Below are 22786 nucleotides of genomic sequence, written 5' to 3'. Positions count from 1 at the left end.
CTCTCTCTCAAATAAATCTTTAAAAAATTAAATTGTATGCACATAACTCATCTTTTTAATCCATTCATTTGTCAGTGGACATTTGGGTTGCTTTCATGCTGTAGCCCTTCTGAATAATGCTATGAACACAGGTGTAGAAATCTCTTTCCAAGACCCTGCTTTCAATTCTTTTGGGTAGATACCCAGAAGTAGAATTGCTGGATCATATGTTAATCTTACTTTAAATTTCATGAGGCGCCTCTATACTGTTTTTCACAGCAGCTGTACCATTTTACATTCCCACCAGAGGTGCACAAGAGTTCCAGTTTCTCCACATCCTTGCCAGCGCTTGTCATCTTCTGTGTTTTGGATTGTAGCCCTCCTAATGTGTATGAGGTTGTATGCCATTGTAATTTTGATTTGCGTTTCCGTAAGGATGAGTAATAGTGAGCATCTTTCCATGTGCTTATTGGCCATTTGTATATCTCTTTGGAGGAGTGTCTAGTCAAGTCCTTTGTCCATTTTTGAGTTATTATGGGTTATTATCTCATGGGGTTTTGTGATCACTTAAGTACTATATTTCAAAGTATTCACCTAAGTTGCCCAAGGTCACGTGACTAGTGGGCGGCAGAGGCCTAGGTTTCTGGACTCTACTCCATCATGCTACCTCAAGTCAGCCTCCCATTGCCTTAGCCCCATACCTCGTAGCTTCAAATTCCTCTTCTTTCTCATGGATTCTCCGGTCGATGTCAGCTTTCACCTGAGCCAGTTCCAGCTGAATTCGAATCACCTTGCTCTCTTCAACCTGCCGGGAATATAAACATCAGACTTTCTGGCCAAGTAGGTGCGTGGTCCCTGGCCAGGGGTCCAGCCTCCCAGGTGACGACCATGTGGTTACCTCCAGGGAAGACTCAGCTTCCTCCAAGGCCACCTGGAGTTCTTCCTTCTCAATCTCCAATTTTTTCTTCAACTTCTGCAGCTCATGCACACTCCGTCCTCCCTCACCCAGCTGATCAATCAGTTCCTTTATCTCCTCTGAGGAAGGAATATTCTCATTAATAAGACACATGAGGACCACCAGCTTCCCAGGGTCATCGCATGTGGCATGGACAATGCAACGTCCGGGCAGAAGCCGGCACTCCTAGCCTCTCTGTATCTAAAGAGAAACAACATACTCCCAAGTCATAGACTCATGGAGTATCAGAGCTTGGACATTGGACAACAGTGGGTTCAAGCTCCTCATTTTATAGTTGAGAGACTGAAGCCCAGAGAAGAGTGAACAAACACAGAGCAGCTTTGGGGCCAGTGGCCAGGACTCCCCGGGACTGTGAAGCCTTCTTTTCTCAGAGAGCCCCTTCTCCCCTCTGCTTCCCCACCACCAGGTTTGAAAACCAACCTCAAAAGAAAAGGCAGGATGATTAGAGCCTTTCAGATCTCCTTCCTCATTTGGGAGACCTCTCTCGCCCACCCAGAGGAACCCATAGGGACCTACAGTCGCTTGGAGCGGTCACAAATCTCAGCCCACAGCCAGAGGTGTCCAGAAAAATGCAGTGTCCTGATTAACCTGTGACCAAGCTCCATTTCTACATCAAGCCCTTCTGAGTTCAGAGAAATCTCATTTAATCCAGGGTCTCCCCACCTGGGTTTCTAAGTTCCAGGTGGGGTTTAGAGAGCATAGGGGGCATCATCCAAGTCTCAGCTGTTGGTGTCCCTCATAGACACCCTGTAGCCCACATGGGTTCCCATCACCTGTCACCTGAACATAGTGGTGGTTTCCAGAACATTCCCCACTGGACTGCTCTGGGACAACCAGCAGCGCTGTGATGTTGCTTTACCCCCTCTCAGCCCAGGCAGGCTGCTTGGCCACTCTCCTCTGTGGCTTCCACCAGGCTGAGGCTACGTTACAAGTTTTTGTTCTCACCTGTGCTTCGTCTGCCAGGTGAGGTGCATATCCCTCTTAACCCCTAGGTTACCAGGGAGTTTTATCATCTGCACCAGGAGCTGGTGCGAGGGTGTGGGTGGGGAATGGAGTAGAAGTGGAGGCAGGGCCCTGGGCCATCGGCAGGGCCCCTCAGCAGTGCCCCTCAGCAGTGCCTCATCATCACCTCCCTATTTTCTGCCATCTCCTGGTCCTGGCAGTCTTGGTCTGGGTGTTCTGGTTGTTCTTCCCCAGTCTTAACTCATGTATTTACGTTCAAGTCCTCTAGTACTTAGACTTTCGAGGTTACAAATGCAGATCCTTCCTATCTCAAATGCTGGGCTCTCACGATTCTCCCCTGTAAGCTGACAGCTCCCCAGGGAGGGACTTCTAGGACCTTGGGCAGATTTGGGGGACAATCAGGGACCATTTGTTTTTATCCTCCATCAGGCACCTAACCTGAATGGAGGAAACCCTGTATTGACTGATTTCATTTGCTGCTCAGCAGAACAGGGATCCCAAAACAGCTCTTGAAAATAAAAATACAGACATCTCTCACACAACTGATTTGGGGATTAGAAACGTGCACCTGCCATAAAAGCAAATAAAGCAGTCAGATCTCTGAATGGCGAAATGACCCTCAACAGATAGCATTCTTCCAAGAGTATCTAACAGAATTAAGTTCCAGCCTGAAGCCTCCGATACATAAGAAATCATACACGTAGGGCACCTGGGTGGCTCAGTCGGTTAAGTGTCTGCCTTCGGCTCAGGTCTTGGTTCCGGGGTTCTGGGATCGAGGCCCGCATTGGGTACCCTGCTTAGCAGGGAGTCTGCTTCTCCCTCTTGCCCCCACCCCTACTTGGGCACACTCCCTCTCTCTTAAAAATAAATAAATAAAAATCCTAAAAAAAAATTCTTACACGTGTATGTACATTATGTACGTATGACAGATGTAAGGCTCTGTACACAAAGGGCTCTGCGGAGCCCCTATTTGTTCCAGCCACTCTCTTGAGTGAAGATTTCACATATCTTCACACCCATCTTACAAGGAAGACATCATCTCCCCAACTTACAGGTGAGGAAACTGAGGCACAGAAAGGTTAATTGCCTCGCCTGCTTGAAATGCTGCTGCTGAGTGCCCGAGTGCTTCTACACGGTGTTGGTAGTATGTATTTATCGGGTGCCTACCAAGTGCCGGGTGCTCAAAGCCATGACACGCTCAGGAGGAAGGAGGCCCCGCCTGAGTCTTTGTCCCTGTCCGCAGACTCACCCTGCAGAGTCTTGTTCTCCTTCTTCACGGACTCCAGGTGCTCCAGGGACTCCTCATAGGCAGTCTTGATCTTGAAGCTCTCTGTCATGTACATGCGGCACTCCTTCTGCGAACTGTCCACTTCCACCTGCAGCTCCTCACACTTCTGCTGCCACTCGGCCAGCATCTTGTCGAAGACCCGTTGCTTCTTGTCCAAGGCAGCGGCTGCGGCGTTGGCCTAGGGAGAGGTGGGGCTGGTCTCCGCGGGTCTGACTTTCCAGCCCCTTCCCCTCCTCGGTGCTCCTCCCCAGCTTCCCTGCCCGTCCCCAGTTAACTGTGGTGACCACAGACTTCTTGAGGTCTGGGAGATAATTCCACATGTACGGCACCAGCACGGGGCAGGGAGTCTGGAAGGAGCCACACCCCTCACATCTGCTATAAGACGTGTGACCTTCGGCAGTCCATCTTATCGTCCTGGGCTCGGGTTTTCTTAGGTGTAAAATGAGGGATCTGGGCCACAGCAGCCTTCCCAGATTTAAAACATTCACCCAGGGATGCCTGGGTGGCTCAGTTGGTTAAGCCGCTGCCTTCGGCTCAGGTCATGATCCCAGGATCCTGGGATCAAGTCCCCCATCGGGCTCCTTGCTCAGTGGGGAGCCTGCTTCTCTCCCTGCCTCTGCCTGCCGCTCTGCCTGATTGTGTGTTCTCTCTCTCTTTCTCTCTCATAAATAAATAAATAAATAAAATCTTTAAAAATAAATAAATAAAACATTCACCCAACTCTCCATAGCTTATTTCTCTGTAATTTACTAATATGTGTTATGTGTCACTGTCCAACTCAGACATGGGTTTGGTGGTTCTTTTTCTTGTGAACCAAAGCTGATATTTCTCAGATCTTACTTTTCATAGGCCTTTCACCTTTTTTCATAACTGTCTGGCAAGTATGTATTTGCTGTGTTGCAATATTGGAATTTGTAAATTTCTGCTTAATTTCTTAATTGCAGTGGGTGAGGGAGCAAAAGGTTATCAGGTTTTGGGACTATTCTCACGTGGATATGATCCTCTGCCTATATGCCCTATCTAGACCAGGACCAGGCTGCTGTGTGCCAGTGGAAATCGTATTTAATCTGGCCCAGAGACTTGCAGATCTGTCTGAACCTGGGATGCAAATAAGAACACTTAGCCACACAAAGTGTGTGGGATGTGGTTTGCATGAGGAAAAGGGGAACAGAGACATGACTGGCTGCCTGACTTCCTGGGACTAAGTTTTGTCCTCATCACAGACCTAAATTGAATAGTGGCCCGTTGAGTGTTAAGATCGGATGGGGGCCTGTGTCCAGGGGGCCCGAATCCAGACCCTGTGCTCCCTCCTGTTGGACCCCCATTTCTTCTTGCTAAGCCCAGGCATGTGATCGTTTTATCCAACTCCGTTGGGTCCCTTGGATCCAGTGATTATTTGACTCCCTGACCTTCTCCAAGTCAATGGTGAGGTCCTCGACTTCTGCCTGGAGTCGCTGTTTATTTTTTTCGAGGGAGGCAGCCCGGGCCTGGGCAGCTTCCGCTGCCTCTTCTGCTTCCTGGAGCCTGGCGGCAAGTTTCCTCCTGTGGGCGAGGGCAAGAGAGGCCGTCAGGGAAACACACAGGAGCCCTTGGGCTGGGGGCTGGGTTTGTAGTGCTGAGCTCTGGCGCCACAGCGGAGAAGATGCGAATGAAATGGAGAGTGTTTAGAGGAAAGCAGTCACTGTCCGTCTATCCGTCCATCCGTCCGTCCATTCATTTTTCTGCTCTGGGTCAGGTATCATTCTAGGCATTAGAGAAATAGACCAAGACCTCTGCCCTCATGGAACTTCTGCTCTAGAAGGGGGATAGACACAGAGACGTAAGCACCGTGGAGAAAGTAAGGTGGGGAAGGGGACACACGAGCAGAGGAAGAGGACAAGGACCTTGCAGGGGTCTGGGGAGTCTGGGGGTCTCCTGAGCTTTGGAGTGGGACCAGGCGGCTCCTAGATGCTCTCAACAGAAAATAGGAAAGAGCTAGAGGGCAGGAAGTGGGGAGCTGTAGGATGTAGATTTAGGATCAATGTATAAAGAGCTTTTGATAAGAGATTGATGTCAGCTGGAGCCCACTGTGCTTATTGCTGTCTATTCGCCACAAATCCCAGTGGGCAGGAGGCACCAGCAAGCAGGCCGGCGTCCCTCCCTGGAGGAAGTATATGGAAGTATTCAGAGCACACACGCCCATGGGCAACCAAGTCAGCCTGTTCCTATACAAGAAGGTGGCTCAGATCCACATTCATGTGTCCACTCTTACTTCCTCAGGCCTATCAAGCGGAGTGTCCACTTCCCTAGTTTGCAAACGAGGAAGAAAGGTCACAAGATTTGAGGGCATTTCACACAGAGTGGGAGAACTGGCAGAGTGAGGGCCCTTTCCGCTGAGTGTGGTTTGTGTCCTCCCAGCATCACCCAGAGGCCCTGCCCCAGACCCACCAGACCTGTGGAAGCTTCCCAAGCACTTAGGGGCAGAGAAGCCCTGCCTGGAGGTGGAGGCCCTGCTCCTGACCTCCCTGCAGGGAGCCTGAGCATTTTAGGGCAGAGGCCGTAGAGAGCCTTGAAGAGGAAACCCAAAGGCTGGGTATTCTGCTGAGGGCACAGAGTGGCCTTTGCTGTCCAGACACCCATACCCCTTTTTAAGAGGAGCCTGAGAACTGCCTTCTCCTGGCTGTGGTCCTGGCCTCCGCAGTGGCTGATGTGGTCAGACCCCCAGCACCACCCCCACCCCAGCCTCCCGTGCTCTGCAGTACAGGGTGACCCTCACTTGGTCTCCTCCAGCTCCTCGGTCCTTTGGATGGCATCGGTCTCATACTTGGTCCTCCAGGTGGTCACCTCAGTGTTGAGCTTGGACACGAGGCGCTGCAGCTCCGACTTGCCTCCCTGCTCCTCCTCCAGCTGCTCTTTCACCAGGTCTAGGTCATGCTTGGTGTTGGCGAGACTCACCACGGCCGCGCTTCGAGACTGTGGGGACCAGCCGAGACCATCAGAGGCCCTGATGGTCCCTATGGCCGCCAGGGCCATCCCTCAGACACATACCATGCTGAACCAACATTGCAGTAAGAGGCACACCACAGTCTTGTAGTTAACTTTTTAACTCGTTGTTGAATCATATTTTTCATGTTCCTTCTACAACTTTATAACTTGTAACTCTCTTCAGAGGGACAGCTCCGTCACCCCAACCCCATCCCCAAACCAACCTTGGATTCTTCATCCAGTTGCCTCTTGTAATCGTCCACCTGCGACGTCAGGGATGTCTTTATCCGCAGAATCTGGTTGAGCCGGCTCTGGGATTCCTCATACTCCCGGCTCAGCTCCCCATTTTCAGCTGGGTGAGAAGGGGTGGGAGAAATGTTGGGTGAAACTGTCCAAGCACCGCCAACTTCCGGCGTCCTGCATGGGGTACGGGGCTTCTGATCACGAAGTCCCAGCCCCTGGCATGAGATACAGCAAAGCGGTTCGAAGGAAACAGTGGGGCAGAGAGTGTTTACTTTGAAAAATTAATTGTCACGGTCTCCGAACCTACACTCTTGTCGTCTGTGAACTGATTGTTGGGGCCGGAGGCCAGGAAGGTGTGTGAGCCAGAGAGGATGAGCAAGGGTTTCTCGAGATTTGTGGCAAGTTACCTCATCTCACTGAGCTTCCCTTTTCTTATCTGTCAAATGGGGATATTGATTTTCGGAAGTATTCAGAATGTGGGAAATAAGGCCACAGGAGGCCAGCCGGTTCCCTGGTGTCGTACTGCAACATTGTCTGGCTGGCCTGTCTAGGGAGTGTTTCCTTCTCTCAGGGAATAGCGTGGTTGTTTGTCTTGCTGTTACCGCAGATCAGAGTCTGGCCTCTGCAAAGTTAGATGTTAAGTGAATTGTAATAAGTTGCAAATCATTTTTGCCCTAGAGATGCATAGGAGCTCTTCTGGTTTAAGAAAAAAAAAGAAAAAGAAAAAAGAGAAAGGAAAACAAAAAAAACAACCAAACCCAGAGGTTGCGGGATTATTGTGTTGTAAGACGTTAACTGGCTTTGGGTCCACCTTAGCAAAGTTATCTACAGGCATCCCTTCCCCAACCGACTGTGTAAATCTCTGCCCCTCAAATGCCCTTTGAAGGCAGGCTTGCTGTTTCCCGGCTCCTTCATTAGTGACACATGCTCGCTGTCTGTTAGTATGCAGGTCATGTTCTAAAATGTTTAAAAATTGAGTTGTGTCTGCTGCCCCTCCTGCTGATCTCCCAGGGTGGTTGACAGAACTGGGAGGGAAATGCTTTGAATAGTGTTCCCCGTTTGCTGCTGTAAAGATGATACTTGAAACACTCAGTGGGTATAATCAAATCTCCTGTCACATCACAGGAGATGCGAATTTTCCAAGGCTGAGAAAGCCCTGGGAAGAGGACCCAGCTACTCCTTCAGTTTCCTTGAGGATCCCCGTTCTGTTCCATGCGCGGGGCCTCAGGAAGCTGTAGGCTGTGGCCAGCTCACCTTGCAGGCGGGTCCTGATGGCGTTGATTTCTGCCTGGTTTCGCTCCAGCTCAGCCACCTTGGCATTGGCTTCAGCTAAGCTGTCTTCCAGCTTTCGGATGTGGGCCTCGGCGTTCATCTGCTCGGGAGGAATGAGCCCGGTGGGGAAACGGGGAACAGGCCCTCCCTGCTTCCCACCTGGGTTCCCCTAGTGCAGCCTCCCATATAGCCTGCTAGTCCTTCTAGAATGTCCCTGTCTCAGAATGATCTCCCTGCCACCCCGCCCCAGCTCACCATGTCTACCAACATAAGCCTTGATCTTTGGGTTGGCACACAGACCCTCACTCTCTGGCTCATCTCCATTTTATGGTTACTCCGGACCCCTGCAGACCTCACCCAGTAAGAAAATGCAATGGGTCAGTTTAAGAAAAAAATACTAGCATAGTGCAGGGATCTGCAGATAAAGTAGGATCTGTGACGATACCTCGTGAGTGCCTGAAGTGTGGAGTAGTACTTGGCTGCAACTGGGGGCCCCAAGGCATCCTCCCTGCTCACCTTTGGAGCCCCCCTTTCCCTCATGTCACAAGAAAGCTTCTACATGGCCGATGCTTGGTAAATGCATGTTGAATGGCTTACTTGCTCTTCCCTCTTGCCACTTACCCCTTTTTCATTGCAGGGATGTATGCATTTATCCTACGAGTCTCCCAGCTCCTTGAGGATGTAGTCGTCTTAATGTAACGGTCATCTTAATAGCTCATATTTATTGAGCTTTTCTTATATGCCAGGGACAGTCGTAGCCCCCCCAACGGCACTATGGAGTACAGATTCTTAATGTCTCCATTTTAATCATGAGGAAACCGAGGCACAGTTAGGTTATGAACCTGGAGAAATATCTGCAAAGCGGCTGGGCACTGGGGCACTCCCCTGTGGCTCTGTGGGGGTCCACCCTCACCTTGGACTTCTGCACAGTCTCCATGCTGGCATTGAGGTCATCGATCTCAGCCTTCATGACCTGCTTGTCCTTCTCCAGTTTGGACTTGACCCTCTGCAGGTTCTCCACGTGCTCGGTCAGCTCGGCCATCGAGTCTGTGTGCTTCTTGCGCAGCGTGGACGCCGCTGCCTCACTCTGCAGGGCCGTCTCCTCCAGCTCCCGCCTCAGCTTTAGCAGCTCTGCCTCCCGCTTGCGGTTCTGCTCAATCTGGAAGAGAGGAGAAGCAGAATTTAGCAGAACCGATCGGCACTGGCCTCCTGAGGCTGGACGTGGACCACCTGCCCAGTGGTCCCCCGCTATTTCTGCACCCCACTGATAGGAGGTCTTAATGGAAATATCCATCCTGAGCCTTTGGGTGGGTTGCCCACCACATTCATTTAGATAGCATTGTGCCTTGAGTTGTGCCTCCTAAAAAGATACGCTCAATTCTTAACCCCAAATACATGTGACGGTGACCTTATTTGGAAACAGGGTCTTTGCAGATATAAACAAGTTAAAATGCCATAACTGGATTAAGGAGGGAGCCCTAAGCCCTTCTAAGAGGAGAGGTATTTGGATCCAGGGAGACACACAAGAAGAAGGCCACAGGACCATGGAGGCAGGGATGGACTGATGCAGCTACAAGCAAGGAACACCAGAGTCTGCCGGCAACCCACCAGCTGCCACAAAGGAGGCCTTGGATACACTCCCCCCGGAGCCTCCAGAAGGAGCCCACCAAGCAGCCCCTTCTGCATGGCTCCCCATGTCACACAGCCCCGTGACCCCACTTCCTCCCATCCCCCTGGTGCTCAGAATCCTGTTGTTCTCTTAACTTTCCCTGCATCGATAGACATCATCCTTTCTTAATGCCTTTCCTCCTGGGACCCTGACCGCAGCAGGGCACCAGCTCAGCAGGTCCCTCCACAGCAAGCAGACTGTGGCCAGATGGTGAGGGGATAGGACGTGGAGTCCAGGGAGCCTTCTAGTGCTAAGGGACACCATCCACATTCCTGCTCTCAGCTCTGACCTAGGGTCCACATTTGTAAGAGACCTAACAACACGGAATTAGAAGGAGAGTTTCAAGTGTCTTCTGCCAGTCTCTTCTGCCTTTATGTGAATTGGAAGAAGATGCATCCCAAACCAGAGGCTCAGCTTGGATTCCAGCCCTGGGAGTGTGGGGTCACCCCCTGTCTTAACCAGGTCCTCATGTTCTATATTCTGATGCTTTGAGATCTGGGACTTCGCTGAATCTGGAAGGACAACCCCCTCCCCCAGGGTTAGGTAATTTCTAGAGATGGCAAACAACCAAATTTCCAAAGCAAAGCAACCAATCTAGAGCCCACTCTCTTCTCCAATCCCTCCTCTATGGGGTTCTCACCCTCTCAGCCATTGTCTGCCTGCCCTCAATACCCCATGGCCAGGTACCAGACAACTGGGACAGCCCCTGTGCCCTAGAGCCTGCTGGAATTATCCAAACTAGCCCATCCTAAGCCTGCTTACTCTGCCTCCCCGGTTCTTCCCTGAGAAATGTAGTAGAAGCTCTTGGGTACAATTTCCCTCTGCCCTTGCCTCCTGATGACCTTCGTGCTCCCCTGTATGGTCCTGCATGGCATGCCCCCCCTTCTTGGGAACTGTCACAGACCCTCTTTAGTGGCAGTCCTCCCCTGATCTGCTGGCCTCACTGCAGCTCACATTTTCTATAAACACGAATTGCACAGTGCCCGCCCTCTGCCTTCAGTCCGGGGCTGCTTCTGTCACCACCACTGGGCTAAGGAGCCCCAAGATAAAAGGGGACCAAACCAGCCCCTCTCTTGCCTCTTTATTATTGTTTTCTCCTCAAGTTAGCCCCCAAAATTCTGTATTTTTTTTTCCCCACTGCTCATCATCCAGCAATTTTTTTTCTCCCTGCAGGCGAACAGGAATTGGGGTTCCTGGGTCCCCTGAGGATGGTACCTGAGCAGACGTGGCTCCCCCAGCCTCTTCCAGTCTGTCGCTGAGGTCTTCAAGGTCCCGGGCCAGGTCGCTGCGTTGTTTCTCCACCTGGGGAGGATCAAATGACCATGACGGGAGCCTGGTGCAGGAGCCCCCCCTTCTCTGGCAAAGACTACAGTGACCACATGGTATCTTGTGAGGCTGGGCCCCTGCCCTTGGGGAGTTCTGCCCTCTGCCTGCCACCCCGCACAGCCAGTGAAGGATGCCTGTGTCCTTCCCCTGCACTGGGTGGGGGGTCTTCGCGCCCACCCTACCCTCGGCCTGGTTTGGCTGAATCTGGAGATTAGGTGTGTGTGGATTCGTCTCCCCCCGCTTCCTGGCCTCAGATTCCCACCAGAAAGGCTCCTTCCATCCTTTGCTTTTCTTTTTACATCTTTGTCCCTACGCAGAGAGGTGCTCTTTCTTCTCTCTGCGTGGAAATTCTTCCCGGCGTCAGCCTGTTGGATTCAGTCTCCAAGTCGCCAGGCTAATGTTGCCTCCCTAGCTGCCCCGGGCAGAACGAGCCTCCTCTCCTTGGACTCACACCAGAAATAGTATCTGTGCATCTTACGTCATAATTAATATTGCACGTGTAGCACCGGGCCTGGTGCACAGCTCGAGAATCAGTAAGGCCTTTTCAGTTGGAAACCTGTCCTCTTGCTTTCCTGAGTGGAGTGTCTGCTTATGGTTGGATTGTGGCTGGCACTGGGTCCTTAGACTCAAAAAAGTGCAGAAGTATTTTATTTACCTTGGCTCTCATTGCCCGCTCAGCTTCCAGTTCCTCCTCCAGCTCCTCAATTCGGGCCTAGCACACAAATAAGCCAAGGGGGGTTATCTCTTCTGGGTGAAGTTACAAACTTGCCCACTTGGCCTTTTAATATGGAAATGATGGCAAGTTGCCCAGGGGGACACGGTCAAAAGCAGAGGGGGAATAGGGCCCAGAGAGTATGTGCAATGGCCTTGAGGCAGGAGGGACGCTGGGGAGTGGCGGGGCAAGGTTGGGTGACAAGGTCAGGGAGGGAATGGGGCGGGTTGTGGAGGGCCTTTGACTCCAAGTCTGAGTGAGGTGAGCAAGGATCAGTCTCAAGGACTCTGGGCCAGTCTCGCTGCGGGGAGCTAAGCTGCCTGGAAGTGCATTTGGGAGGGAGAGCTCCGTTGGTCCCGGTCCCAGGCACCAGACACACCTGGTGTTCCTTCAGTTTCCGCTGGAGGGTGGAATTCAGGGACTGCTCGTCCTCATATTTGGAGTTGACAGAATTGATTTCCATATCCCTCCTGCAAGAGAAGGTTTGACTTCCTGAGTGAAGAGCTCTGAGGGGCGATCGGCTGGCTGGTGAGCGAACAGAACCTGGGCTGCCGGAGGAGGCCTTGAACCTACTGAGAACCACTCATGCCCCAGCGCCTGGCCTTCTTGGGTGACTGCCCAGGAGGCCTCACCCTGCAGAGCCCCCAGAATCTGCTGCACACGCTTTCCACCCGATTATTCATTCACTCATGTGCTGCTTAATTTGGTACAAGTTTATCGAGTATCTACTGTGTGCCAGACGTTGTTTGAGCTTCCGGGGACACATCAGTGAGCAAACCAGACAGAAATCACTGTTCTGGCACAGCTTACATGCTAGGGACTCTGGCTTTGCCTTTTTAAGGAAAATTTTCCTCTAAAAACTTTCCACCAAAGGATGTCTTCTTCTGACATGTGGGTTCCGTGTGCCAAGGAGCCACATGTGAGAACTAAGACGCCAGAGGCCAAGTGGATGAGCAGGATGGTCAAGGTCACGTACACCTCCTGATGTGCCACAGAGGAAATGCTGAGAGGCAGAGCTAGCTGCCCACCCTCCTAGCAGTCCGTGGTGCTTTGAACCTGTCTTAGCCAATTGCACCTCAGAGATGCGCTGTCCAAATTCCACTCCCCGAGAGCTCTCCTAGTCCGTCCCCTCATCTCCATCCCTCAGCCTCTTACTAAGTTCAGGTTTACACCTGGACTGTTGCAGTAGCCTTGCCATTGCGTTCCTGGTTCCAGTGTTTCTGTACTCCATCCAGCTCTCCCATGTTATTGGCAGTGATACTGAGAAAATACCCCCTCAACTCTTGTGATCTTTGAAAGTTCAGCTTGATGGATTTCTACGAAGACCCCCTATCTTTTGGGATAGATGCCTTGCTTAGTACTAGTCTCCTTTCCAGTGCCCAACAAGCCCTGCGTGAGGCCTGGAGCTCCCTGTGAGTGGGCAGCACCTCCTCCCTCCTCCCTTTATCCCTCCCTGTATCCTCTGTCCTGGGCACAGGGCCTGGGCACAGCGGGTGCTGGGATCATCCATTAAAGCACGAGCAGCCCTCAGCTGCTCCTGACCCTACCCAGGAAGTGCTAGATACTGCTGCTGCTGTTATGGGCCAGTGAAGGCCTGCATGGGCGTACTTTTTCACCACCTCCTCGAGGTCTAGCTTGGACCGTTCCATCTCATTGAGATTGTCAATGGTCATCTTCAGGTCGCTCTCAGCTTTGCGACGAGCCTTTTCCACCTCCGCTCGGATTTTCTTTTCTTGCTCCCAGTTGTCCTCCAGCTGCAGAAACAAGAAAAGGAAGAGAGAGTAGGGGTGGGGAGGTGAGTCTGAGACTGGAATGCGATGAGGAACCAGATTGGACCTGGTTCCTTCGCTGTAGCCTCAGAGAGGCCCTCATTTCCCCGAGGCCTGGGTCAGTCCAGTTCCCCAAATGCATCTGAGGACCTTGTGCCCCAGCATGGAGCTGGCCCTTGAGCTACAGCATTGGCCCCAGCAACAGGGCATTACCTCATGGATCTGGGTGCTCAGCTTGCTGTTGGTCTTGTTCAGGTGGTTCACCTTGTCCTCCTCGGCTTGCAGGTCGTCCAGGGTTTTCTGAAGGGAAAAATACACACGCGTGTCCCACAAGCCAGGCGGGAGCAGCTGAACAGACCCGGTTTTCTGCCATCACTTCTGAGCTCAGTGGACAGCTACTGAGCACCTGCCCTTGGCACCAGGTGAGGTGGGGAGCAGACCCCAGTACCTGTCAGCTGCAGGGGGACCCTCACCGGTCAGTGGGGCTCTGGTTCTCCATGGAGTAGGTCAGAAATCTGTGGGGTGTTTTTTGTTGTCACCGCGACTGGGGACCCCACGGGCACTTAGTGGGTGTTTCTAGAATTGCTGGAAACAATCCAGCGCCATGAAGAACCCTGCAGTCCGCACACTTGATGCCCCATCCAGGTATTCACATAAGCGAAACAACAATTAGTTCTTCTGGGACCTAGCACCCAGCACCACTTTCCATAGAACTCAGCTATTTTTTTTTTTTCATTTAGTATAGACTACATTTTTGAAGAATGATCCACCGTGAAAACAGACAGAAGATTTGTTATTGTCAAAATCTCCCTGAGAATTCTTCACCATTATGTAAACTCTCATCACAGACAGCATCCACACTGCACTGTCGGTGTCCCCCACACGCCCTCAGTGCCCACCTGCAGCCACCTAGGCAGGCTCAGGGGAACGCCCGCCTGCTCCCGACACCTTCTCGGAGACCTGCCCGAGCTCTGACATGCTGACAACCCCATCGTTTATTACAAATTACACTCCTTTCATTTCCCCTTTTAAAAAAGAAGGAGCACACTACTGATTTTTTTTTGAAGTTATGTATGGCTTACAATAGTTTTTATTTTAGGGGCGGTAAGAGAGGCTTCCAAAATACAGCCTGTGCTCATTATTTGTGGATTATCTACTTGCCAGTTTACCTACTAGCTCAAATTTATTTGTAATCCCAAATCAATACTCGTGGTGCTTTCAACGTCCTTTGCAGGCATGCGCAGAGTAGAGAAAAATTTGAGTCTCCCGGGGCGCACACTCCCAGCCGCAGTTAGAGGAGATGGGGCCCTGCCTTCTTGTTCCCACTCCTACTGCAAACAGGGTCTTTTTCAGAGTCTATGCAGTGCCATGGTTTTATAGTTTGGTGGTTTTGTCTTGGTGATTTTGCTTTCTCAAATGGGCCCCATGCACAGTCTGCCATGCTGTCTAGTTAGTGTTCTCCAGCACAAGAAGGTTGTGATGTGCCCCACAGAGGAAATATCTATGTCAGGTAAGTTCTGTTCAGGCATGAGATATAGAAACGTATGTAAAACAAAGCAATGTATTGATTATAGTCAATATGTATTGTGTACTGAATGAGCAGAGGCTTGCGGGAACCAAACCCTACAGTTCCCCTTAAAACTGAGGTTCAGTGTTTGCTAATTCAGTGTTTATGGTGACTTTATAGAACATGACTCTCTCGAATAATGAGAATTGACCGTATTTGTTATGGAAGGGGACTCTGAGTATGAAATAGTTGAGAGTCACAGTCTCGGGGGTGGTGTTTCTGGAGGCAGCGGGGAGAGGCACTCGGGAGACGTGTTGTGTGTTCATCGTGTCTGCAAACATGGCAGTGGGGGTCCACTGGCTGGCTTTGGGCCTCGACTTGCTCTTTGTACCTCTGTCTCCAGAGCTAGGAAGCAGTCTGTGCCACAGTCAGCACTGGCGGCTGGCCTGAGCGGACTCTGCGTTCGGGAGCCTGAGCTCATAACCCTCGAGAGGGTCTCCCCATGACAAAAGCTTATGCCCTTTGTCACCGAGATGTATCAGGGTTCACTGGGGCGTTGCTCCCAGGGCACTTCTATGGATCACCCCCGTCGTCCTGATGAGTCTGGGGACCATACCTTCCAGCGCACCTGGGACTCTTGACCCGTCTTAGTTTGGGTGATGAAATGATATGGTCACCCTACTTACAACAAACCTGGGAGAACAGCAATAAGATATGACAACGCCCACCTCAGGGATGAGGAAACTGAGACTTTGGGAGACTCTGTGCCTTCCCTATGGGCCCCAGCTGAGGAGCAGCAAAGTTGGGATTTGAATCTGGATCTCCAGTCTCCAAGCTCCATCTGCTCTGCCAAGGGCAAGTCTGCGGTGCCCACCTGGTGCAGCTCCTCCAGGGCCCTCTTCTCCTTCTGGAGCTTGGCGATGGAGTCTTCCCGGAGCGAGAGGTCCCCGGTCAGGGTGCGGACCTTGTGATCCAGGGCCTAGAAGTGGGGGCAGGAGAGAGAGACAGACCCTTAAGGCTGGGAACACCCTTGGGGGAGGCACTTTCTCTGAGAGAGGGGACTCTACAGCTTGGCTACAGTCCGGAGTCACTTGGGAGCCTGAGAGATGCTGACGCCCTGGGCACACTCTAACCGACTGCATCAGAATCTTAGGGTGACGGGGGCAGTGAGAGCCACCAGTTCAGGCCTTTGCTGTCCCAGCCCAGTCCTCAGATGTCAACAGTGTCTTTGAGAATAGATCCTCGGGCCCCACCAGTCTTGCAGATCCGATGTGGTAGCACTAGCCACGTGTGGCTGCCGAGCCAGCAGAATGCGGCTCGCTCAACAGCGGAGCCACGTTTTAAATTACATCGAGTTAAGTTACTAGCCTGCTGTGGCTGGTGGCGAGGGTGCTGGGCCATGCTACAGTGGGGACTCCAGGTGTGAGCCCCGCAGAGTTCCTGGTTCTGGCGAGGAGTGTGGTCAGGCCCCAGGGCCTCCTCACCTGCTTCTCCTTCTCCGTCTTGGCCAGCGTGGTCTCAAGGCCCTCGAGGTCCCGCTTGAGGTCGCTCATCTCCCCCTCCAGCTTGCGCTTCGTGGCGCTCAGGGAGGCCGCCGTGCCTTCCTCCTCCTCCAGCCGCTCCCGCATGTCCGAGATCTGGCTCTCCAGCTCCATTTTGGTCTTCATCATCTGGGTCAGGCGCTCCTCGGCATCCATCAGGTTCTCTTGCTCCTGATGGAAGAAAGAGCACACATCAAAGGGGTCCCAAACGGTAGCGGTGCCGTCCCCGGACCACCAGCGGCATCACGGATCAGTTGAGTAGGACGCCAAGTCTCAGGTTTCCCCCGAGACCTGCTGGCTTCAAATCTGCATTTTCACGCGATTCCTGGTAAGGTGACAGCAGAGGTGGTCCAGGAGAAGGGGAGGACCCTCGGGCTGCACCACACTGGTAGTGTAGGGTCTGCTGTCCCACTGCTGAACCCGGGTGTGCCCGTGGCTCCATCTGTCAGTGAGGCCTGGGCCATACACCCAACTAGCTCCCAGCGCGGAGTCAGCACTTCTGCGTTAACAAGCCATTTCCCATCCACAGTTCCTCTTCCTAACAACCCCGAGGGGCGAGCCAGGCAGATGTTAAGCTACAGTTACCATAAGCTACTGTTTGGGGATGAGGGAACTGATATCAGAGAAGGATGGGGTTGTCAAAGGTCAAGCGGACAGGAAGGGGCAGAAGAGGAACAACCTGGGTGTTCACCGGCGTTTCCCCAAGATGGGGTTGGTGGTGTAGGATGATAACTGGCCACAGAGTCGAACAAACCAGCTGTGTGACTTACGATTCATGGCATAACATTACTGAAATTCAGTTTTTGTCTGTACGATAAGGGAAATCATTGTGAGGCATGAAGGGGTGGAGCCCATGAAGGTGCTTCTAGGAATTGGTGGTTCTTTTTTTTTTTTTAAAGAATTTATTTATTTATTTGACAGACAGAGATCACAAGAAGATAGAGAGGCGGGCGGGGGTGTGGGGGAGGGAAGCAGGCTCCCTGCTGAGGAGATAGCCCGATGCGGAGCTCAATCCCAGGCAGAGGCTTAACTCACTGAGCCACCCAGGTGCCCCCGGTGGTTCTTTTTATTGCCAGGACCTCACTTGTACATGGCTTCTCAGAAGGCTCTCCCTCTCTGAGTCTGACTCTCAGCGGCCCTGGTGATCCTAGTAGTTGCCAGGGCTCCCAGCTACCCCTCCCACCCCCCTACACCTCCCCTCCCCTCCAGGGCCCCACGTACAGCCTGTAGCTGGATGGTGAGGTCGTTCTTTTCCTGGCTGAGTGTGGCCATCTTCTCCTCCAGCTCCTTTACCCTATTTATTAGGTCCTGGGTCTTGGACATGGCGTTCCTCAGCTCCTCCTCCTTGGCCTTCATCTCCTCCTCTTGACGAGCCACATTCAGGAGTGGCTTGACCTGGGTAGAGGGCAACACCATACTGTGTCACGGGGATGGGCTTGGTGGGGGCTCGCTGGTGGGCTGTGGGCTCTGCTTCAGACAGGACGTCACACCTCCACCGGGGTGGAAAACAGCTCTTGGCAGTCGTGAGGAGGAACCTCTCCATAGATGCCCTAAAACATCCCTAGCCTCTCCAGGGAGGGCCCATCCTGGCTGGGGACCAATCCTCAGGGTGCTCTTTGATCCTAGGGGACACTGAGTTAGACATTCTTTGGCATCTAGCCACGCCCAGTGTTTCTGTAAATTGTGTGCTCAGGAACCCTGGCTGAATTCAAGCTCTGGTTTCACCCAACTTTCTCCCTCACTGATTCCTCCCTCGGTCTCTCTCCCTGTCACAAGTATATTCTCAGTGTCTCTCTGTATTTCTCACTTACTTTTCTTTCATCTGCTCCCCGCCGTGGTCTTCCAGGCCTCGCGCCACCCAGCCTCATTCACCCTGCTCCGGCTCAGCTGGTACATCCTGCCTCTGCCCTCTTGCTCCCCGCTCTGTAGGGCTGCGCCTGCCTTGTCCCTTGGCCGGGAGCCCCTGCTCCTCTTCTGCACCCGTCGCCCCCAACCAGACCTCTCTACGCATTTTGCCCTTCTTACCCTGCAAGAGGGCCTGGGTCCCTCAGCTCCCTCCACCTGTACTCCTCGCCCTGCTAGACCTTGAGTCCCTCGAAAATCTCCCCCATGCCCTCCGTGTCCCTACAGCTCTGAGCAGAGCTGGCAGGACAGGCCCTCAGGGTATGTCCTGACCAATGGGTGTGTTTCTCTGGAGGGCAAACGCCCCATGGAGATGGATTTGGGAGAAGGCATCACTTCTCTTGGAAGATGACGGGGAAGCCACCTTGCCAACCTGGGCTGTGGGGACCTGGGATGCCACAGTGGTGGGTCCACGTGAACCCACAACTATGTAACTCTTTTTATTCAATGAAAAACTCCCACAACATGTTGTTTATTTTTTCCCCATCAACTCATCCTATCTGGCATAAATAAGATTAGAGCTTAATTAAAAACTAAGAGAAAAGGATTTTTATTTTATTTTCCTTTTTTTAACTCATTGGAATAGGATCTTGCTCTGCTGCGTTTAATTAGCGGTTTTACTTTCTAGTAAAGAATGGGAGGTTTTCAGGCTTCACCTCCTCATTTGGGACCATGTGTCCCGCCTGAAAGCATCTTAATGGCTGTTGGCCTGGGGCTTCCCAGAGAGCAACACAAATACAAAGGGGGAAGGTGAGACAGATATGGCATCACATAGAAACCCTTTGATAGTCCTCGTTACATAGTTACTTTAAAAATAACTTAAAAAAAATAAGAAACTGAGTAATTAATTTCTTTAAATAATAATTTTTAAGAACAGAAAATGACTCGTCAAATCCACCATTCTGTGGATGTGTAATGCTTGCTAAGGATGAGATTAAAGCAGATAAGGATAAAATATTTCCTTTTAAAATAAAAATTTCAAAATAAAAAACTGAGTGGACGCCTGGAAAGAGGTGGGGAACAGGTGGGGAAATGAGCGGCGATGCCTGCACTCTGAGAAACGCTCGTCTGGACTCCTCTGCCATCTCAGGCCCCTGAGCAGGTTGGCCCATGTGTGGGTGCCTTTGGGGATGCAGACCTACTATCCCTCCTTCAAACCTGTGGCCAGCACTGTGTTCCACAGCGCTTTCCCACAGGGAGGGGAAAGAAGCTTCTGCGTGAGCCACCCGGCCGCAGGGCCAGAGAGAGGACTCACACCACCGCCTGGCTGCCCCTTGAGACAACACCATCCCAGCTCCCGAATGCAAATGTAGCAGCCCTGCATCCTGCCTCCTCTGGGGCCCAGCAGGGTGTCCCCCCTGAAGGGGGTGAGGGTGGGGGATGGGGGGCCAGAGGCGGGGACACCATCACCCACTATGATTCCGCCTGCATCAGGAGGATGGCTCATGGCCTCCTGTGTTAGTCAAGGGCAGGCTGGCTGCTTGGGGGTCCCGCAGCCCCACCACCTGGCTCACTCACTGCCATCGGCCATCTCGGAAGAACCGGAGGACTGGGAGGTCAGCCCCCATGATTTCCCGAGGTCACTCCAGCTCCAAAGCTGAGACCTTCACTAAAGGAGCTGAAGATGCTTTGACCCGCCCAGGGAGAGATGCTGATAACTAAGCCTGCTTTCTGTAGTGTGTGTCGGGGCAGGGGTGGGGGGCGGGAGGCTCTCAGGGAGGAGATGAGGCCGGAAGACACACTGTGGTTGTTCCTTAGGGAGGAATTTGCCCCTGTCTGGCAGGAGGCTAGATTCCGCCTTCCTCTCATTTTTGGACTGTGCCTGCAGCATCCTGTGGCCTGCCACCCACGAGAGGTACCTCCACCCAGAACCAAGGTCCCCCGTCCCCCCGCAGCAGCAGGCTCACCTGGCCCCCTGAGCCCTACCTTGTTGTAGAGCTTCCACCAGCCCCAGAAACGCAGCTCCAAGAATTTACGTGTGTTCCGCTGGATGACTTTCAGGCCGATTCTGCAAAAAAGAAGCCGGGGTCTCGTGGATTAGAGTGCAGGTGTCGGGGCCCGGCCTCCCGGATGGAACAGTTCTTCTCAGATAGCTCAAGGCTCGGACAGACCACTCATTCCTTCTTACACTGTCCTTCCTTCTGATCCCTCAGCAGAAGTCGCCCATTACCCTCTGCATCCTATCTGTGTGCAGTCTCTGGAGCCCGCCTCTTTGTCCCTGGCACCTTCACTGGACTGTCATTTACCGAAGCCTCCTGTGTGCCGAGGCCCTGGGCTGGGTTGGGCTGCTGTCCTACCCTCCGCTCCTGACCGGGGTCCCTGCCTTCAGCTGGGGTCGCAGAGCGCCTAGTGGATATCAGGAACCCATTATTGTTGTTATTTGTTCATTACTGTTATTATTACTAATACTACGGCCACAAAGACCCAGAGTCAACCAGAGGCCATCCAGAGGAGCCCGAGCTATTTTCTGATGATGGTTTTAGAGACACCACTGGGAAACAGGATTCCAGAGGCAAGGACTTGGAGTGAGGGCTTCTGGGTTCCAGTCTCGACTCTTTCTGCATGAACCCGGGCCAGGCCCTTCACCCTTCTGGCCTCAGTTTCCACAGGGTGCTGGCCTGACCGTATCCCTGTCATAGTATCGTCACAGGGATCAATAACGGGAAGTGACCTATAGGATTTATATTTGGTGGCCCCTGTTAGGGGTTGAATTGTGTCCCCTTCCAAAAGATACGCTGAAGTCCTAACCCCCAGTACCTAGGAGTGTGACCTTGTTGGGAAACAGGATCATTACTTAGGCTGAGAGAAGGTCATAGTTGAGAAAGGTGGGTTCCTAACCCAAAAGGCCTGGTGTCCATATAAAATGAAGGAAGCCAGTGTAGAGACACAGACACTGAGGCAGAAATTGGAATGATGTGGCCACGAGCCAAGAAACACCTGGGGCCACCAGGACTGGAAGAAGCAAGGAAGGGTCCTTCTCTAGAGCTTTGGAGGGAGTGTGGCCTGCAACACCTCGATTTCAGACCAGCTGGTCTCTGCAACTGTGAGAAAATACATTTCCACTGATTTAAGGCAGCCAGACTGTAGTGCTTTTGTCGCGGAAACCCTAGAAAACTAAGAGAGGCCCCCAATAGGTTTCTTTGGGCCAGCGAAGACACTGGCACCCTCCCCTCATCTCACTGCCCGATGTTGCTAATGCAGCTGAGAGCTGTGTGTGTGGCGGGGTCCCTGGTCATCCTGTGTGAGTGAGCATGGCCTCTGGGGCCCACCCCTATTGCTGCTGGTGAGTGCTACCTTCGTTCCAGCATCTTCTTGAACTCAATCCTCATAAGGAAACCCCGGAGGCGACACTGTAACATCGTCATGATCTTGGCCAGCCGCTCGTCCCGCATGTCCTCAAGCTTAGCCAGGATGCCAGCTCGGAAGAATACCTAGGGGAAAGACACACCCATCTGAAAAGAGGCCAGCTGTCACCAGAGGCAGCCACTGCAGGGAGTTTTCCATCCAGGCACCAGGGGTCCAGAAAGGTCCTTAAAAGTTAAGAGGGCCAGGCAAGGGCTGGTGTTTGAGGCCCCTTGGGAACAGCTGGCCCCAGCCTAGACAGCGCCAACAGCAGGACCACAGCGTCAGTTTCCCCTTGCCCTTGGCTCTTCCTATGGGAATTGCACTTAACTGGCTGGGTCACCCTGAATGTGTCTCCTCACATCTCAGGGCCTCAGTTCCTCATCTGTGAAATTGGGATGTTGATCCCTCCCTGAGGGTTACTATAAGGATTGGAGATATTGGGTGGAAAAGTCTTGTATAAAGTGCGAAACTGTAAATAAAATGTGATCTATCTTCATAATCCTCGCTGCTGTGAGGACTGCCCAGGATGGCAAGAGGCATTCCTTCTTTACCACCATGCAAAACAGCCTTTGGACAGTCACAGTTCCAGTTCCCCAGGGACCTGGGAGTGGGAAGAGGGGCTAGTAAGGGTGGGGGTGGCGTTGACTCTGTAGGAAGGATAGAGAGTTTTACAAATGCTGCACAGTTTCGGGCACCCAGCTCTGACACGTGAGTGGGGCACAGCCCCAGGAAAACAGGGCCAGCTTTATAGTTTGTCAGAAAGAGCAGAAACACCCAGCCTCCAGGAAATGCAAAGTCAAGTCTCAAGATATCAGTCACTCCTCCCTCCACCTGTAACTTTGAAGACCAGAAAAGGCAAGGGTTGGCAAGGTTGTGGATCAAGGGGAAGGTGAGTGGGTACAACAGTTTTGGAAAATGGTTTGGCATTCCCTTGTCAAGTTAGATGTTTGCACACCCCGAAGCAGGCAACTGTCCTCCTCAGCGTTAACATATCTATCTCCGTCCTGGCTGCACGGTTGTTTCTGCCCTGAGGGCCTTGGAAAGATGCTGATACCTGGACATAGGTGATTTCAAACAATTTCTGGGGCGAGGCTCTGGCATTGGTATCTTTACCCCTCCCCAGAAGATTCTAATGTACAGCCAAGGCTGAGAATTTCATTCTAGAGAAACCCCTACATAGGACCACACAGAAAGATATTCAAAGTAGCATTGTTAATTACTGCTGGGGGCAGAAAACAATTTCCAAGGACAGAAGAAAGGGTAATTGTGATGTGACTGTCTGAGGCAGCAAGATATGTGAATGATTGTCATGTTCTAACCAACAAGGATG

General features: G+C 52.3%; 2 protein-coding genes across 2 annotated transcripts in view; one reads left to right on the top strand and one right to left on the bottom strand.

Annotated features, from left to right (window-relative positions):
* Window positions 1-22786, top strand: part of KPNA7 (karyopherin subunit alpha 7) — a 118372-nt gene that overhangs the window by 27624 nt on the left and 67962 nt on the right. The window lies entirely within an intron of this gene.
* Window positions 1-22786, bottom strand: part of LOC116581322 (myosin-16) — a 59915-nt gene that overhangs the window by 13590 nt on the left and 23539 nt on the right. Inside the window, exons 19-36 of the mRNA XM_032328465.1 lie at window positions 21406-21542; window positions 20038-20119; window positions 17431-17604; window positions 16153-16380; window positions 15543-15647; window positions 13375-13461; window positions 13001-13146; window positions 11772-11862; window positions 11336-11392; window positions 10570-10656; window positions 8599-8844; window positions 7668-7785; window positions 6395-6522; window positions 5962-6158; window positions 4616-4748; window positions 3168-3384; window positions 878-1014; window positions 681-784 (exon numbers count right to left, since the gene is read on the bottom strand). Coding sequence (XP_032184356.1) covers window positions 681-784; window positions 878-1014; window positions 3168-3384; window positions 4616-4748; window positions 5962-6158; window positions 6395-6522; window positions 7668-7785; window positions 8599-8844; window positions 10570-10656; window positions 11336-11392; window positions 11772-11862; window positions 13001-13146; window positions 13375-13461; window positions 15543-15647; window positions 16153-16380; window positions 17431-17604; window positions 20038-20119; window positions 21406-21542 — 2474 coding nt within the window. The remainder of the gene's footprint in view (window positions 1-680; window positions 785-877; window positions 1015-3167; window positions 3385-4615; window positions 4749-5961; window positions 6159-6394; window positions 6523-7667; window positions 7786-8598; window positions 8845-10569; window positions 10657-11335; window positions 11393-11771; window positions 11863-13000; window positions 13147-13374; window positions 13462-15542; window positions 15648-16152; window positions 16381-17430; window positions 17605-20037; window positions 20120-21405; window positions 21543-22786) is intronic.

Source organism: Mustela erminea, chromosome 20 (genome assembly GCF_009829155.1).
Source record: "Mustela erminea isolate mMusErm1 chromosome 20, mMusErm1.Pri, whole genome shotgun sequence".
Classification (NCBI taxonomy): Eukaryota; Metazoa; Chordata; class Mammalia; order Carnivora; family Mustelidae; genus Mustela; species Mustela erminea.
This window is presented reverse-complemented; position numbering and strand designations above follow the sequence as displayed.